The 17994-nt window shown below is 37.7% G+C and overlaps 1 protein-coding gene across 1 annotated transcript in view; it reads right to left on the bottom strand.

Moving 5' to 3' along the window:
- Nucleotides 1-5036: 5036 nt before the first annotated feature.
- The window catches only part of TRIM37 (tripartite motif containing 37), a 111920-nt gene continuing 98962 nt past the window's right edge, over nt 5037-17994 (bottom strand). Inside the window, 4 exon segments of the mRNA XM_027870376.1 lie at nt 5037-6121; nt 6123-6157; nt 7505-7654; nt 17788-17906. Coding sequence (XP_027726177.1) covers nt 6038-6121; nt 6123-6157; nt 7505-7654; nt 17788-17906 — 388 coding nt within the window. The 3' untranslated portion in view covers nt 5037-6037.

Here is a 17994-nt window from a genome sequence, read left to right as displayed (position 1 = left end):
CACTTCACTCAGTATCAGTTTATACAAGTCTTTCCAAGTTTTTCTTTTTCTTTCTCTCTATTTTTTTGGGGGGGGAGGGCAGGGTTGAAGTGGATGGGGTTAAGTTACTCGCCCAGGGTCACACAATTAGTAAGTGTTAAGCGTCTGAGGCTGGATTAGAACTCAGGTCCTCCTGACTCCAAGGCCAGAGCTCTATTCACCACACCACCTAGCTGCCCCTTTCCAGGTTTTTCTGAAGTCCACTTGCTCATCATTTCTTATAACACAATAGTATTCCATTACATTCATCTAACACAACTTGTTCAGCCATTTCCCAATTGATGGGCATCCCCTCAATTTCCAATTCTTGGCCATCACAGAAAGAGCTGCTATAAATATTTTTGCACATGTGGGTCCTTTTCCCATTTTCATGATCTCTTTGGGATACAGCCCTAGAAGTGCTATTGCTGGATCAAAGGGTATGCACATTTTTATAGCCCTTTGGGCATAGTTCCAGATTGTTCTCCAAAATGGTTGGATCAGTTCACAACTCCATCAACAATGCACTAGTGTTCCAATTTTCCATCAACAATCTTTTCAATCTTCTCCAACAGTTACCATTTTCCTGTTTTGTCATGTTAGCCAATCTGGTAAGTGTGATGTGGTCAGGTTTTTCTTTCCTGCTCACCAAACATAAGCCCAACTTTTCCTTCTTTTCAAGTGGAACAAATGCAAGGAAAAGGGCAGGTTAAGTCATGGTTAAAAGCTTATATGAAGGGTCTTGAGACAGCAGAAAAGAGATGTGTGAGGAACTGGGAGGGGAGAGAGGGTGCACGGAAGTCATGGTTATAATTCAAGCTATGAGCAGAGAAGGCTGCAGGTAAAATAGAAAAAGTTAAGTTAGGGCCTTTTCAGAAGAGTCTCAGTTTCAGAAGAGCTACCTCTGTCATCCTTACAACCAACTCAACTGCTTAATTCATAGTATTTCAAATCATAGTGTCACAGTCAATCTCACAACTTAACAAAACTCATGTTCGCTTTTTTTTTCCCCCAAAACTCACATTCTTAACAAAACTAAGCATCCTTGCTTGAAGCCAATAAAATGAGGTCTTGAAAGAGTTAGATACTAAAGCATCTGTTGAATCAGAGACTGAATGTGAACAATTAACATTTTGAAAAGTGGTGCTTTGCTGCTCTAAGTTATTTAGCTCCTCTGGGAAAATCTCTTAAAAATGACTATTTATTTGGTCCAAAAGACCCAAGGTGTTTTTGTATAAGTGGCACATGCACAATGTGTAAGTGAACCAAACTCAGTGCAATAACAGATAACTGGCATTTCCTAAACACTTATTAACTAAGCTACTCTCTTTATCGAGATCACTTGGGTTGAGTCAGTGTATGACACATAGTTAGAGCTGGGACATTCCTTGACTGTAACTTTTGCATTTATTACGACATTATGAAAGAACTGCAGTTCTGTTTCATTCAAGAGAAACACTACTAGCTTTTGGTTGGTAAAATAATATCACAAAGTAATAGAAGCCCATGTCTACATAACATTTAAAATGTGACACTGATGCTTCTAACAATTGCCTATGGTTCTTTTGGGAATATAGAAACTTTCTATCTTTCCAGGTTCACTGTGGTTATAACATAGAGGATTAAAAAATAACTACTTTTTCTGCTGAGAACATTGTGGGGCACAGGTACACTCATGCATTGCTAGTGCCAATGCAGATCACTGCAATCTTTCTGGAAAGCAATCTGATAAAACATATTAAGAGCTAAAAAGCTGATCACACACTTTGATCCAGTAATTCAATGACTGACAACAAATGAGTATCTCAAAAGGAACAGTTTTTAAAAATGTATATGTTCAAAGATATTTTTAACTAAACCACAAATAATAATGAAAAAGTGGAAATCACTTCAATTCTAAATGAATAAACAGACTGTGGTGTATCTCTATATCAGAGTGTTATATTGCTATAAAAAATGAAAAGGATGACATACACAAAACCTGTAAAGAAAAACCCGCATAAACTAGCGCCAAATAAAGTATTAACTAGGACATTATAACATGGATATTATAACACATGTACATTTGAATTGCAATTATCAGGATTAGAGAAAATATGGTCTAGTGCTTGTTACTTATAAGACAGATGCCACTTCTGTCTGTGTATAAGTTAACTTTTTTTATTAGAGTTTATTGAACACAAAGACATTTCCAATACCACAAACACCACTGAATGGCAAATACTTAATCCAAAGGTCAAGGCAAAAAAGTTTCTAGAACCCCAAACCCTTCACCCAAATCAGCTACAGATTTTCCCTGGTTATCCTATTTTATGACACAGAAGAAAGAATGACTCCCAGGGGCTTTCCCGATTTAGTGTGTGTCCTCCCATAACATGCTTCCTCTCTGCCTCACTTTTGTTGTTCACTTGCCAAACAATGAATTTTGTCCAAGGTTCAACTAATACCAGAATGATTTCCATCAGAATGTAATTTCTGTGCTTACTTACATAAACAGCCACTGGACCTGCCACTTGGAAGCATGCTTTCTAATACATGTGCCAACCTTTGCTTCTAAAGTAATAGAGCAATTCTGTGTTAGAATGCTGATTACAATCCTATTACTGAAATATGAAAATATATCTTTTCACATGTGTTTAACAGAAAGACAATTTCCTTCAGTATGGTTTCAAAATACAGTACAATTGGGTTGTTTTCTGAAATGTTTCTTCTTTGCATCTTCAGTGCCTAAATAAATCTTTTTTTGATGAAATGAATTAATTCTGAAAGTGAAAAAAATAATATCCTCATGAAGAACATATAAATGTTCTCTACAAATATATATTTTTTGGTGTAAAGCTGTATTTTTATTTCTCTACAGATGCAGTCACTGAATCTAATCCAACAAACATTTTGTGAAGTACCTTCAATGTCCAAGGCAGGGCAAAGTCTTCCTCACTAACTAAACTCAAATTTCCCACCATCTTACAAAGGGTCTCATCATAGTCATTTGAACAAGAACATCACCAGTTCACATTTGTTTGCAAAGCATTTTTCTCACAACCACCTTGGAAAGTTGGTACGGTAAATATTTATATCCTCATCTAAGAGGCTCTCAGAGGTTCAGTGACTTGTTCGTGGTAACAAAGCTAATAAATATCTTGGGGCAGAATTTGAACCTAGATCTCTTGACCCCAAGTCCACTAAACTACACAGCTTCTCAATAATGACAGCAGTTTGATTTTTACACACAAGCGAGAGAGAGAAGAAACAATTGCTAGAAGATTACAAGAAACGCAGGAGGGCACTTGAGAATCAAATTAAGAATGCACCCATTACACTATTTTGACAATCTATTGTCTTTATTAAACTTCCAGGTTTGATGAATATTTGCACATTTATGGTAAAAGAGGAATTCAGAATGCTGAACTCAGATAAGAACATGGAACAGTGATTAACAGCCCAAGAAAACAATGCTAAGGGCTGTCAATGAAAGATTTTGGGAATTTAATGTGATGAACTAGGGTCTCTTCCTATCTTATCTGCCCCAGTTCCTAGCACTTCCCACAGTTATACAACAACAATAACCACCTAAATTTCTCTAACAAGTTAAGGTTTACAAAACACTTTCCTTACAACCCTTACAACTTGTAAAGTGCAAGTCTATTAAATAATCCCCACTTTAGAGACAAGGGAATTGAAAACTTGTAAACTCGTAATTGTGACCTGCCCAAGGCCACAGAATTAGTGGCAGAACAAAGATTCAAACCAAGGTTTGCTGACTCCAAATCCAATACTGTTTTCTGTATTATCACAAAAGAAATAGGAAAACTTCAGACAACACAAGTAAATCATATGTCAATTGTGGGAGAGTGGAAAGAACACTACATTTGGAATCAGAGGACCCAGGTTTGAATCCTGGCTCGACCACCCTTACACTAGCTGTTTGATTTTAGGCAAGCTAATTAATCTCTCTAAACTCTAGTTATCTCCTCTGTAAAAACAGGGATAATAATATCACTACTTCTACCTCACAAGACTATTGTGAGGAACAAATGAGAACAGATGTAAACTCTCTTTCCCCTCCCCCCACGTACACATATAAAAATGTTAATTGTAAAGTGGCATATAAGCGTCAGCTATCTCTACAATTATGAGAAATCAAATGAATGCACACTGCATGGATAAGTAATCAGTCCCAGAATAAACAGAGATCAAGTCAGAATTTGCCCAACAATTATGAGACCCAGGCAACTAATTTAGTTATATTCAGCTATATTTTTCTGGAAAGGATTGCATTTGAGCTTTGTTTCAATTCTCCTATAGCCAGTTAGTTTTATTTTTCACAATGGAAGATGATGCGGAATTGTTATATAAGGTTTGTCATCATTACATGTCATTTATTACATAGATGACATATACACATATAGAATGTATATGTAATTATATATGTGTATGTGTGTGAAGAGAGTTAAATTAAGAATACCGATATGTCAAAATGTAATGAAGGCAAAATCTTCTGAATCTAAGTCACTAAAAGCATTGAAGAGTTTACTTATAATATTTTGAAAAATAACTCCATGAAAAGAACATAAGAACTACAGAGTTGAGTTTGTGCAAAGAAAACAATGAGTAACTTCCAGGCCTTAGGGTTATATTGTCTAGACTCAAGGAGACCCTGGTAGTAAGTGGCTACATCACAAAGACTTAGAAAATACTCCTCACCTCCCTATGTGCTTACCCAACATTTACCAAGTGAAGAAGCTTTTAATCAGGGTGACTAGAACAGAACGTGCCTTCTGACTTCTTCAATAACCATAAGCACTACATTTTTCCAAGATCATTTTATTAACAAAAAGTGCAAACTGTTTTGAACAAGAACCATGAATGATTAACACTAAATACCAAAAAAATCAAGACACAAAAAAAGCAATTTTCATTAGATAAAACATGGGCAGATTAAAAGTCTTCCCTTCAAACATTTATATACAGTTATTTATCCTTTTCAGTAGCCTCTTACTTAATTCTCAATGCAGTTTTCACAGTCAATGTAGCAGCTCAAATACAAATGCCATTCCTCAAGGATAAGTTTGGCAATTACTTTCTCCCCAAATTGGTCCAAAAATGAGAAAAAGAAGAAAACTCTACACTAGGTTTTGAAACTTTCATGTGAATCACTAACATTTTTGAACCTATAGAAAATTAAATTAAGTTAAATTAATAAAAAGAGTGAGAGTCAGGGAAATCCCCTCAATATCTGCTAAACATGTTAAGAGACAAAAGAAATCGAATTGCCTGAATATTCTGACAAGGGTTCAACACAAAAGAATAGGAACCATGAGTAGAATCTTCTCTAAGAGTGGAGAGTTCTAAGAGTAGAATCTTCTCAAATTTACCTAATTCTCCAAGAGGTTAAAAATGACCTGTGGAAAAAGTTGCATAATGGAATCATTTTGCGCAACTAAATTAGGGCACCTGCATTTTCAAATGAAATCAATTAGCTCCTATCAGTCAATGTGCCCCATCAGAGAGTGGTTAGGATTATTCCACTTATTCACATAAAGAGCCTATAGTACAAAAATCTACTCTTAAGTAATTTTTTCTTGGTCACTAAACCACAGGCATGAATAAACTGCTGATTAAATGCCATCAGTAGGAAGGTGGTCATCTAAACTCAGATACTAAAGAGAACACCAAAGGGACAGTATCAACACTGAGTTGGTTAATGAGTGCATGCACCAAACAAGTTACGAAGACAGAAGTAAATTTCTGGCAATTTATCTCTCTTTCACTTGTAGAAAAACTGCCTTTTGTAAATGCAGGTTATTTATTAATGTCTACAACTACTCTATTATTGTGTTACACATAGAACTCTTCTGATACTGATTCTTCTCTCCAGTGCGCACTCAATCCACAACCTTCTGTCACGGTTTCAGGAATAATATTGCAGGTGGAAAGAATGGCAGCAAACAAAGGTCACATGTGATCGTTCCTGGCTCTGATGAGAAACTTCAGCCACCATCTACTGCAAATTTCAGGGTCATGTTAACTCAAAGCCAATGGCCTTGGTTTGGCAATTACCTTCCACTGCTCTCACCAGTAGTGAAACTGAGGTCTTCAGGGCCTATCTGATCACCTTCAGGAAAACTGGAACATGTATCTAAGATAAAAAGTAAAAGGCATAGAAAAATTTTAAAACAGGAAAATGCATTTTTCTGAACACTTAAGTTGGCTATATGTGATGTCAAAGTAATCAAAATGTACTAGATGACTGATTCCACCCTTGGGAATTTGTGACCTGAGCTCCTTGCAGCCCCGGGGGAGGCTTTAAGCCAGAAGCACAGTGGGAAAAATGGAACTTGGGATTCTATTTATTCTCCTGCCACTTTTTCCTGTCCTGTGGGCACTGGGAAGCTCGGGAGGAAGGTAGAGGGATTCAAATTTACTAAACATGATGAGAATTAAAAGACATCTTGACTCAAGGAACATAATTTTTAAAAATCTGCCTATCATGTGATCATCAGCCCACATTGAGAACACTGCTTTTGTTGGTGCTACCACGACATCTCCAGGATAACTGGAGTATGTGGTTAAGATTAAAAATAAAAAGCAAATCGTAAAAAGGAGATGAAGGTAATGGAAAGATATTAAAATTAACTGAATTGCCTTGACAGACAGCATGGCAGACATACAGGGCCTTACACAAAGTAGAAACTTAACAAATGCTTATTAGATTGGGCTGTAATAAAGAAGACTTGGTCTAAAGTCCTGCTCCTGACACATATCATCACTAAGGGCAAGTGATTTAACCTCTCAGGGCCACCAGGCAACTTTCTCTGAATAGTACAATTTATGTGTGGGGGGAGTTTCCCTTCCAGGAGTTCTCAACCCAGATGAAAAAAAGGGGTGCCTTAAATGCATAAAATAATCAAACACTTCATCCTGTATCGGGAGAAAGAAGAACAGAATATAAGGTCAATAAAATATAAACATTAACCTGGCTAAGAGAAACCTAACAGTGCTATAGTACTAAGGACTCCTAAAAGTACATAGAGTTTATTTATAAAATTCTTTGTATGATTTGGTTGTTTTTCAACAACACTTACAAACTCTGTCTTAACCCAAGGATTTCAGCTTCTGTAACTTCTCAGCAGACTATTCAATAGCTAACCTATGAAAACAGCCTCTTAGCCCTATACTATGTGATTTATACATTGAAAGTCATAGCACAAAAGGCTAAAACTATCCCTCAACAAGGAGCTATGTATTTGAATCCTGTATTTTAAAAAACCCCACCACATATTCAATTCAGTAAGTACCACACTGGGTAACTAATAGAGCAGCCTCTACCACCACAATATTTTTAGCAGCTTAACCTTCCTTCTTCACTTAACGAATAATGCACGGCATTCATGGCAATAGAGCCCTCTGAGAGTAATAAGAGATGGTCTCCCTCTTCCTCAGAAAGAACGAAGCCTCCCCTGTGAAGCAGCATCAGGTGCTCTACCTTCCCCTGAGGGCTGTCCCATGAAGGAGTCATTAAATCCATCCAAAGGAGCATTCTCTTCCTGCTCTTCATTTTCAGTGTCACACTCAACATCACTATCACTGCTCATTCCTGGCAGGAGCCGAAGAACATGCTTCTGACAGAGAAGTGCTGAAAGTGGGGAAAAAAAAAAAACTAGCAAGAAACCTCATGTACATTTTATGACGATAACGATCAGGATCATAAAGAGCTAGCATTTATATATCACCTTTCAGGTGTGTAAATATCAATTCAATTTATCCTCACAATAACCTTCACAGAAAGGTGCTATTATTATCCCTCTTTTACAGATGAGGAAATTGAGGCAGAAAGAAGTTAGATAACTTGCCTAAGGTCATACCACTGTTGCCTGAGGCAGGAGTTGAACTTGGGTCTTTCTGATTCCAGGTCCAGTGTTCAAATTCACCGTGCCTTTTTTGTCTTAATTTTTAAACCATGAAGCAAAATGTAAAAAAAAAACCACATAAACCAAGGTATACCACAACTATGATACAATACAGTTTGGTCTACTTCTACTATGAGTCAATTATCTACTCTAAGGGATTTAGTTAATGAATTTGTTCTAAGACTGTACTATGACATGTTCAAACATCTGGATCTGTGATTGCATCACCAGGAGGTAAGGTGATCAACACTGTCAAATGCTGCAAAGAGGTCAAAAAGGATAAGGATTGAAAAGGCCATGTGATTTGGCAGTTGATATTGGTAACTGTGAAGAGGGTGGTTTTAGTGGAATGAAGGGGTTGGAAGCCTGAATGCAGTGGGTCTGAGAGTGAGAAGGTAGGAAGCAGGGGACTGTAAATGACTTTCTCAGAAGAGGTTAACACTGAAGGAGAGGAGAAAATGTAGAATGATAGCTCGTGAAAATGGCAAGATCAAGTGAGGGCTATTTAAGAATGGGGGAGGGGCAGCTAGGTGGTACAGCAGATAGAACAACACCCCTGAAATCAGGAGGACCTGAGTTCAAATCTGGCCTGACACTTGACACTTACTAGCTGTGTGACCCTGGGCAAGTCACTTAACCGTGATTGCCTCGGGGTAGGGGGAAGAATGTGGGAGACATAGATGTCTTGGTAGGCAGCATGAAAAGGAGAGACTGAAGATAAGAGAAAGAACGGGGGATTATAGTGGGAACAATCTTCAGAAGTCAGAAGTGAATATGAACAAGGGTGAAGAGGGATTAGATTTAGCAAGAATGGCTACCTCCAAGCCACTTCTTCATCTGAGATTGGAGTGAAGGAAGAAATAGTAGAGGACGAGGTCAACGTCAGCAGGAAAGAAGTCCTTCTGAGGAGGAGGAAAGGAGAAGGGGAAGCTCTCAGCAAACAGTCTCAAATTTCCAGGCAAAGTATGAGACAAGTTGCTTATGAAAGGAATGGAGAAGGGATGCCATGGGAAGCTTGAGTAAAAAGGAAAAAAGTTTGGAACAGCAACTGTGGATCAATTAAGGATTCAATTAAGAAAGATTAGAATGTTAGCCTTGCTTCAGTGAGGGTCCAGCTGAGATTAAATAACATAAATTTATAGGGGCCCCAATCAGTATGATTTCATGATATTCTCAAACTTTATTCAAGAGGATATAAAAAGGACTGACGGAGGCAGATGGTAGGAGTAATCCAGGGTTGGTAAAAGCAACAGAGAGGTGAGGACAAAGAACAATGTAAGGGGTCTTGAGACAGAGAAAAAGACACAATGATAAAAGATTATGAGTAGATTTTAAAAGTTCCCTGTACATGGAAGTAGAACATTTGTGAGTGACAGAAGAATCAAGGATATGATCATCTCTGTGTTTAGCTCAGATGGAGGAGTAGATCATGGGAACTAAGTACAGCAAGGAACTGGGAATGCCTAATACCATTTATCAATTCACTCAATGAGAACATAATATTAGGGGAAACTACATTATAGGGTTTCATAGTTCCAGAGGAACTTCGCTCATAGTTGTACATGTCACTGTTAATAAACAGATCTGGATTACAGTCTGTACCTCAATCTACCTTTATTACATTTACTCACCACACATTGTTACTTTTCTCTTTATTCAGTTCCAGCAAAATACCCAACACGAGAGTAAAGTGAGCAGAACCAGGAGAACACTGTACAGAGTAACAGCAACATTATACAATGACTGACTTTGTTAGACTTAGTTCTTCTGAAGAATGCAATGATCTAACACAACTCCAAAAGACTCATGATGGAAAATGCTATCCACATCCAGAAAAAGAACTATGGAGCCTCAATGCAGATTGAAGCATACTATCGGCTCTTTTTTTTAAATTTGTTTCTTCTTTCTCATGGTTCCTCCCATTGGTTCTTATCCTTCTTTACAACATGACTAATGTGAAAATATGTTGAATATGAATGTATATGTAGAGTCTGTATCAGATTGCACACCGTCCTGGGAAGAGGGAGAAAATTTAGAATTCAAAATCTTATTAAACTGAATGTTGAAAACTACAAATAAATTAATCAATTAATAAAAAAAAAATCCAGCATGCATATCACTTGCTACCTGCATGAACTGTGGAAAGTCACTTTCCCTTTCTGGGCATCAGTTTCTTCATCTCTAACATGAGTTCACTGGACTAAAAAAATTATCCAAAATCCCTTCCAATTATAAATATATGATCTTAGGAAATGGGGAAACATCCCTTTTATAGAGTGAATGTCTTCGACATACTTGTAATCTCATTTTTCAAATGTTTATAGATGCTGCCGAGATGAACAAAATAAAAATTCTATTTAAAACTTACTGAATTCATAGCAGCCTTTTGTCATTATATATTTTCTCAATCAATGGATGCTAATGAAACTATTACGCTGGGGATGGGGTCTGCCTATGAAATATGATATTCCTACTTGAAAAAGTTGGAAACCACTGGATCACATGATCTCTAAGGTTCCTTACAATTCTATGATTCCATTTTATGAAAAGAGATATAGCTAATCCACTACAATCATACTAAACTTGTTTTTCTGAAGGTTACAGAACTCTCCAGCAAAACAAAAAAAAAGATTCCCTAATAATTTTCAAAGGTTTTGAAATTGTAATTCACAATAACTAATGTCAATGAATAGCTTTTTAACATGAAATATCTAACCTGTTCAAGGTAACAGTAAATCTCTGAAACAATGAATGAATGAAAAAGCATTTATTAAATGCGTACTATGCGTTTTTTTCTCGATTCCATATCCTTTATTCTTTCTTTTTTTTACATTTCATTTTTATTTTACTTTTTTCTTTATTTTATGTTCTGAGAATTGGATACTTTGTCAAAAACCTTTTCTGCAAATGTTGATATGATTTTTGTTCTTGTTACTAATATAGTCAATTATGTTTACAGTTTTCTTAATATTGAACCAACCCTGAATTTGTGGTATAAATGTAATTAGTACTAAGTCCTGGGAATACACACAGAAAAAGTGAGATAGTCCTATTTTCAAGGAGCTGACCCCCTAAATGGAAAGAGAATACAATAAAGCAAAAGTTCAGCTGCAAGGCAGATAGAAAGGTCCAGAAGTCCTGAGGGTGCAGGCATGAGATGAACAGCAAGGTCGCATCACTGATGGATTTGCAAGGACACAGAGCAAAGGTTCTTAACCTTTTTTGCATCATATACCTCTTTGGCAGTCTGATACAGCCTATGGACTTGCTCTCAGAAAGCTGGTAAATGCATAAATAAAATACACAAGATAACAGAAACCAAATTATAATGAAATATTATTAACAATAAATATCAATTTAATTGATTATAATTAATTGTTAATAAAATTAACAAAATATTAAAATAACAAGTTTATGGACCTCAAGTTTAGAATACTTGTCACAGAAGCAAAGCAAATACTAAGGTGAGAAGGATCTCAGGAAGCAGTGACAGGTCATATGGTAAGGCCTGATGGTCCTCCATCTTATAAGAAGGAAAAAAGCTGGTGACTCCTATCTCACCCAAGCCATGAGAGCAGTAAAGCCAGATGGGTTCTGGGAAGCCAGGGGAGGTACGGAAAGGGGAAGGAAAAGAAGACGGTGGCAAGGAGATCTTCCCACCACCCGGCTGTCCTAGAAGGGCTCTGTGACAGCCTGGCTAGGGGAGGGGAAGAAGGGGAAGGCAAATGGAGGAAGGGTACTCCAACTGGAGGTGGGTCTTCCAGAAGGCCAAGAAAAGCCAATTAACTCATCTATCTGGCCTTACCCCTTGTCCTAATTTCATCTCAGGGGAGCCTAGAAAAACACAGCATTTCTTAAGAAATTCCAAACACAAATAAAATGACCTATTTAGTTTGGCTACAATGGTGAAAATACAGCCTTAATCTTTTCCCAAAGAAAAGATCTAACTCATTTATTAATAGTTATATTTTGGTTAAAAATTTAAACAAATATTTAGGTTTAAAAAATTAAATTAAAACATGATGGGGGGGGGGGGTGAGGGAAGAGATAGTTAAAGTTACCAAAGAAAATATTTTGATTTCTACTGACCTGTAAGAGGATTAAATTGTTAAAATGCCCTTTTCTGAAAAGAAAACCAACAGTGCAGAATAATTCCTCTCATTCTAAAGGAAATAACAAAAGCTATCTCCTTTTTTAGGGTTCTGTCTCCATCTTGTGTTCTTTTACAGTACTGTTACTCAGGACTTTGAAGGTCATTTTGAGGTTTTAGCATTTTAGGTATAAATTGTTTTCCCTGAATATACTGGTTGGACAAATTTAAGGGACTGTTGGGATCTTGATTTCTAGTCAAATAGTCTTCCTTCCCATTAGACTGCAAAACTTCTTGAACAAATCTCTATGAATATGTGAAAGAGGAAGTAAAGACACAAGGCAAAAATAAAAAATTATTCAAATCTCAATCATAGTTGCTCTTAAACAAAAGGCCACAAAAGCTGGCTACAATTATTCTGGTCAGAGCCTATTCTGGTCCACATTTCAATAAAGAATCATGGAACTTTAGAGTTGAAAGGAATCTCTGAGGTCATCCTGGTACAGTGGAAAGAGCAATGGATCTAGAATCGAAGTCCCATCTGGTTTAATTATTTCATTTTGGCCATGTCACCAAAACTCTCTGAGCCTAAGTTTTCTCACCTATAAAATGAGGGAGGCTGGATTATATGGCTGCTTCCTAGCTCTAAATCTATCACCTTGAGATCTGTTCTAGCCTCTCATTCTATAACTAAAGAAGAGGTAAAGTGATGTGTTCAAGGTCACAGAGCTAGTTAATGGAGAGCAGGACTATAGTCAAGTTTCTCTTATCTCTTTATGTAGTACTACATAATCATCACATTAAATAAATGGCAAGCAATGCTGTTTCTAAAAACCACAAATCTTTTTTTTTTTTTAAACAGTCAGCTCTTCCCCGAGAAGATATGTGTGAGGGACTGTCTGATGTTGGCTACTGCCAAGTGGGGGTTGTGGCAAGATGGGGTAGGAACAAGATATTAGGAAGTAACCAGAGCTCACGCTCCTGAGGAAGGGGCTGTGCTAGGCGGAGTTGTGGTGAACTGGGATGGGAACTGGATACGGAGAAGTAACCGGAGCTCACACTCCTGAGGCAGGGCAGTGCTATGTGGAGCTGTGATAAGCTGGGGAAGGAACAGAATACAAGGAAGTAGCCGGAGCATGTGCTCCTGAGACAGGGGGCTGTGCCACGTGGGAGTGGGACGGCAGAGAACGAGTTCCTTTGTCTAGCCCCCTCCCTAGGTACAACGCTAACCCCAGACGCCTCCTTCCTGTGTCCTTCCTGACTTCCTGGGTCACGTACTTTCCCTTTGTGTAGCACTGACCCCATACGCCTCCTCCTGGTATCTGGGCCTGACTTCCTGGGTCATGTACTTTCCCTTTGTCTATGCACTAATCCCAGACGCCTCCTTCCTGTATCCGGTCCTAGCCTCCTGCGTCACCTCCTCTCCCTTGGTGTGCTAACTCAGACATCCCCTTCGGTATCTGATCCTACAATCAATGACTAGTAGGCGGGCTGAGGAGGAGGGGCTAAGTAAGTACTTAAGGAACGGTAGCGGTCGGAGCTCGCTCTCTCTCTTTGCTCCTCCTCTCTTGCTCTGGCCTTCCTGCTTGGCCTTGCTGTGATGGCCTCTGAATAAAGCTCGGGTGTTGGCACCTCCTGGTCGGCTCGTCTCTGTGTGTTTATCCAGGTAGGCTCCGAAGACTGGTAAGTATGACTCTGGCAGCCTGCTCCTTATAGGAGGAGAGTGCACGGCGCGGCCGGCACAGATATGAACATAAAAGGATTAACAGGATTGGTTAATGAACATAGATTGTTATTCATCCACAGTAGCAAAGTGTCTGTTTCCAAACCAACCATCCTACCAAAAAACAAAACAAAACAAAACAAAAAAAAGAACGGGGCAGCTAGGTGGTGCAGTGGATAGAGCACCAGCCCTGAAGTCAGGAGGACCTGAGTTCAAATCCGGCCTCAGACCAAACACTTCAGAGTACTAGCTGTGTGACCTTGGGCAAGTCACTTAACCCCAACTGCCTTACCAAAAAAAAACAAAACAAAACAAAAAAAACCCCCAAACCAACCATCCAACCAATATTTTCCCAATTTATAGTAAAAATTATACTAAAGTAAAAAATATAATAAAAATTTACTATATTTATAGAAAGGCAGCATGGCCCGGTGGAGTAACAGCACAGTGGAGGGAACAGACACTGAACCTGGATTGTGATCTTGCCTTTGTAGTGTACTAGCTATACAAACCTAGCCAAATCATGTTCCCTCTATCAGTTTCTGTTTCCTCATCTGTAAAATGGAAATGATAACAGCACCTACCTTGAAGAGTAATTGTGTGAATCAAGTAAGATGTGTATAAACTGCTTCGCAATTCTTAAAGGACTATACACATGTAAGCTATTAGCTATTTGCTTTGTGTGAGGAATTAATACCAGGTTTTAAAGAAGAACTCATTTATCATAGATACTTGGGAACTACATTAACTTCCATTATCCTATTAGAGCTTAATAGGCATTATCACACTCAGATTTCTGGGGTCAGGTATTGGTTGTTTTCCAGTAAGAATGAGAGCCAGGTAAATTTAGCAAGAAAGACGAAATAGTAAGCAGTAAAGAAAGAAGACAAGGAAGAGTGCTAGGCACAAGGTAGGCATTTTTATGCCTTTCTTATACCAGGTGTCAACACAAATGGCAAACAGTGCAGAGAAATTCAGCAGTTTCTGGTATCTAGTCCTTACTATGCTGCGAGAAAGGTCAAATAGTCAAATGGACAACTCCTAAGAGAGGAGTTTTAAGTATCACGGGGCTAACTCAAAGAGTCTGTGCTATTCTGGCTTGAGCTCAATTAGAATAGTCTTTCCATTTTCAGATAAAACAATCAAGAAAATTGCCCTAACTCTAGTAAGTCTGGAGTTCATTTGTTTTCCAGGAGAAAAAACACCATCATTTTCAGCATAAGGCCATCAAAATGGAAGTTTAAGATAAAGTTCCCCAGATCAGTCAATGTTGGCAGGTTTAAGGTAAAAGTCACATTTCATTTAGGCTCAAAATAATGAACACAATAGTTCCTGGTTTCCCAGTGAGTACCAACACCAGCTGTCCTCTGGAACATCACAAAGCTTGCTTTCTCTTCTCTAGGGCTACCGTCAGTACTCGACAGTGATCTCTCACATAGAAAATTCTCCTGATGCATTTTACTCAAAGAAAGAGCTTTGTTTTCCCCACACTCAGATACTGAGATACAATGGGAACCGACTAAACTTGCCAGGAAGCCTTAAAGACATGGAATGTCAAGGTTTCTTTGGAGTTGGCTCCTGCCGAGGGCAGAATGACACCCGTGGCTGGTACTGAGGCTCAAGACTTTTCTTTCAAGCAAAACAAAAACAAAAAATCCAAGGGGGACAAAAGCTCCTTTTTCTCTAAACCTCTCCCTCCTACCAGCCCCACAAGGCCCTTTCTTTATTCCCAGAACCTTTTCTGGGACTTTAGCTATATGCAAATTGCTTAGGTATCGGCAAATTAATCCAAGTATTTTTCTATTGTCCTGATGGTGTGGAATTGTTTTGCATTTATATGGCAACTTTATTTAAGGAATGTAAGAACTTTATGAAAATAGAGATCTCCCCATGTCATGCACCATGAAATGGAATTTGTTGTTGTTGCTGTTGTTCAGTCATTTTCAGTCATGTCTAACTCTTTGTGACCCAACTTGGGGTTTTCTTGGCAAAGATACTGGAGTGGTTTGCCATTTCCTTCTCAGCTCATTTTATAGATGAGGAAACTGAGGCAAACAAGGTTAAGTGACTTGCCCAGGATAACACAGCTAGTAAGCATCTGAGGCTAAATCTGAAAACTCAGGTCCTTTTGACTCCAGGTTCGGTGCTCTAGGTACTATACCACCTAGCTGCCCCAACATGGAGGAGGGATGCACTAAAAAGTCCTATCTACAAAGATCCCCTTATTCTGCATATTTTAATACTTTCAAAGAGCTAAACTGTAAAATTAGCCCCAAATGTGGTTAAGAAAATTATTTCTGAAACCTGGAAAGACTTGTATGAACTGATGCTGAGTGAAGTGAGCAGAACCAGAAGAACATTGCACACAGTAACAGCCATGTTGTGCGATGACTAACGTTGATAGACTCAGCTCTTCTCTGCAATACAAGGATCTAAGACATTTCCAAAGATCTCATAATGGAAAATGCTATCCACATCCAAAGAAAGAACTATGGAGTTTGAATGCAGATTGAAGCATACTACTTGCTAGTGTTTTTTCTTCTGTTTTGTTTTGTTTTCTCTTTCTTGTGGTTTCTCCTATTGGTTCTAATTCTTCCTTACATCACTAATATGAAAATATGCTGAATAGGAATGTATATGTATAGTCTATATCAGATTGTGCTGCATCTTGGGGAGGTGAAGAAAAATTTAAAAATCAAAAGCTTATGGAAGTGACTGTTGATAAATCAAAATGAATTAATAATTAAAAAAAAAGAATATTTTTGCAGTTTATGAAAGGCAAAATACTACTAAATTAAGGGACTGGTTGAACTAGGTAGTTCCCAAAGTCCCCCTCAACTCTAAATTTGATAATTGTATCAGTGTTATTCACATTTTAAAATAATTTATTTTCTTTAATAAATTTTAAGTCTAAAATATTCTGTTGTGTATGCCTCACTCGCAGTGGCCAGTGCTAATTAAATTTTACTCTAATTACTTAAATAATCAGAATTTAACTTATAAGAAGTAGACATTAAGAGACAAGCTATATATGTAACCTAAAACATATACTACAAAAAAAAAAAACACAATGCAATGGCATTTTAAAATATCATTTACCAACAAGAGGCAATGATGCAAGTAAGCCCTGCAGGTTTCTATGTATGTCCTTTTACAAACATTTCCCAATTAATCCTTTCTCCTGGAATAGTATGGCACCTACAGGAGCACGCTGCGTTGTACTGACTAAGACTGAAGACATTTTCAGCCTTCTGTAACGGGAAGACCTTCCTGCAAATGCCAACACCTACACAATGTTGCACACGGCAGCTAGAGATGGATGCTGGCACCTTAATATAGACTTTGAACTACAATTCATCAGTTATTGAAATTCAAATGAGTGCAGAGGTGGAAGGCGGCAGACTTTAAGGAAGAAATGAATTTTTTCTATGTCAAATACCAATAAGAAAGTCAACATCCTTTTTTTTCCCTAACTTCTAAAGAACACAGCAAGGGGAAATCAACACTTCCACACAGATACCATCTGATCGAAGAGAACTACAAAATGTCTTCTGTGCCTCAGACAAGTAGAGAACAATGAACTTATCTACTTAAAGAAGTACTTACAACTATAACCAAATGTGGCTTAACAGAGAAGCAGTCTGTTATGAGTTGAGATTTTCTGAATCCTAAAAAACTCTGTTCACATAAAAAAAGAGAGCAAAGCAATCTATGCTATTTTTCAGAAGTACACACAAAAAAATTAAGGTTGACTTTTAATTTACGTGCATTTTCAACACATAGTAGACTATATAAGATTTAAAAGCAATGTCACTTTACCTACTTAATACATAATACCTCTTTCTGTAGGATATGCATAACCTCTCTAAAAAAATTTGTGATGTTTTGTGCTTAATTGGCAAATATCAAATCCATAAAACAAAATGTTATGCTCAGACTGAAGGCTGCCTTAGATTAAAGATTCCTCATAAAGTAAGCACTTTAAGAAACTATCCTCTCAGTACTACTTTCTAGACATGATTATTATGACTTCAACTTTTATTTACCTTCTTCAGGCACAGCTGAAGCCCCTTCCGGAAGTATGGCTTGTAACTCCCCAGTTTCAGAATTGTTTTCCATATCAGCTATTGGGGTCCCTTCTATGCGACATCCTTTACCATTAGACCTTGGAATGTGGTAAAGAGAGATAATTTTATTACATTTCTGTATTTAAAAGTCTATGACAATAAATAGCATCATTTCTTATAACTCAT

This window comes from Vombatus ursinus, unplaced genomic scaffold (genome assembly GCF_900497805.2).
Source record: "Vombatus ursinus unplaced genomic scaffold, bare-nosed wombat genome assembly UNPS02014797.1, whole genome shotgun sequence".
Classification (NCBI taxonomy): domain Eukaryota; kingdom Metazoa; phylum Chordata; class Mammalia; order Diprotodontia; family Vombatidae; genus Vombatus; species Vombatus ursinus.
Note: the sequence above shows the minus strand (reverse complement) of the source record. Positions and strands in the feature narration are given on the sequence as shown.